Source organism: Penaeus monodon, chromosome 33, assembly GCF_015228065.2.
Source record: "Penaeus monodon isolate SGIC_2016 chromosome 33, NSTDA_Pmon_1, whole genome shotgun sequence".
NCBI classification, from domain to species: Eukaryota; Metazoa; Arthropoda; class Malacostraca; order Decapoda; family Penaeidae; genus Penaeus; species Penaeus monodon.
In genome coordinates this window covers 35,876,562-35,877,487 of record NC_051418.1, presented here as the reverse complement: position 1 = coordinate 35,877,487, position 926 = coordinate 35,876,562, and the positions used below count along the sequence as shown (strand labels likewise).

Sequence of the window (926 nt, the reverse complement as noted above, 5' to 3'; positions counted from 1 at the left end):
GGTCTACATGTGAGTACACGCACACACAGAGGAGAGAGGACGGGGGAGAAAAGAGAGGTTATAGGCTCATTGAAGAATTACATATTGTGCTGTATTCAATACATAGACTTCTTAGCAAATAAATGAGTAAAACACAAGCTATAGAAAATAAATATAATATAAAAGTTGCTAATTAATATCTTGAGATTCAGTAAACCGATGTATAATGACTATCGGGCCGAGACAGTGACGGCGGAGGAGCTGACGAAGTCGTTTCCCTGGAACAGTTTGCAGGTGTAATTCCCAGCGTTGTTGGTGCCGATGAAGTTGTGGAAGACGAGGTACGAGTGAGGCACGTGGGTGCCGCTGCCCAGAGAAAAGACGCCCACATTGCTATTCCACGAGGGAATTGGTGCTTGAGAGTCGTGCCACTCCAGTCTGTAGTGGTGCAGGTCGTCCGTGGTGGACACGTGTGCCCTGCAGTACACGAAGACGTCGGCCATGGCTGCAATGGCGACTTGGGTGCCGTTGACAATGACTGCCTGATCCGAGGACGTGGAGTCCACAGGCAGCGAGCAAGACAGCGAGGCCAGGAACACCAGGACTGCGCAGCTCAGGAACGTGACACTCGTCTTCATTTGGCTGTGGTTCGCCATGGGTGTTATGCTTTGGAAATGGATTGCAAGTGTTGCTTTCTGTAGACCGCTAGCTGGTGCAGCTAGATGATCAGGAGTAATGGACTGAAGTTTAAATGTCTCTCCTTATATATATCATGTTGACCTCACATAAACATTTTGACCTGGCCTCAAACATTACTGGTATCCTGTAAACGTTCTGGGAAGAACGGTCTTTAAAAATACGTTTGCGTTATCTGGGGTGGACGTGTCCTGTGTCTCCAAAGATCATCCTTATCGCAAATCATATCTTCCCTACAGGTAATGCCTCGC

General features: G+C 47.8%; 1 protein-coding gene across 1 annotated transcript in view; it reads right to left on the bottom strand.

Moving 5' to 3' along the window:
* Positions 1 to 76: 76 nt before the first annotated feature.
* Positions 77 to 926, bottom strand: part of LOC119594355 — a 1,014-nt gene continuing 164 nt past the window's right edge. Inside the window, exon 2 of the mRNA XM_037943413.1 lies at positions 77 to 697. Within this exon, the coding sequence (XP_037799341.1) occupies positions 210 to 697 (488 nt within the window). The 3' untranslated portion in view covers positions 77 to 209. The remainder of the gene's footprint in view (positions 698 to 926) is intronic.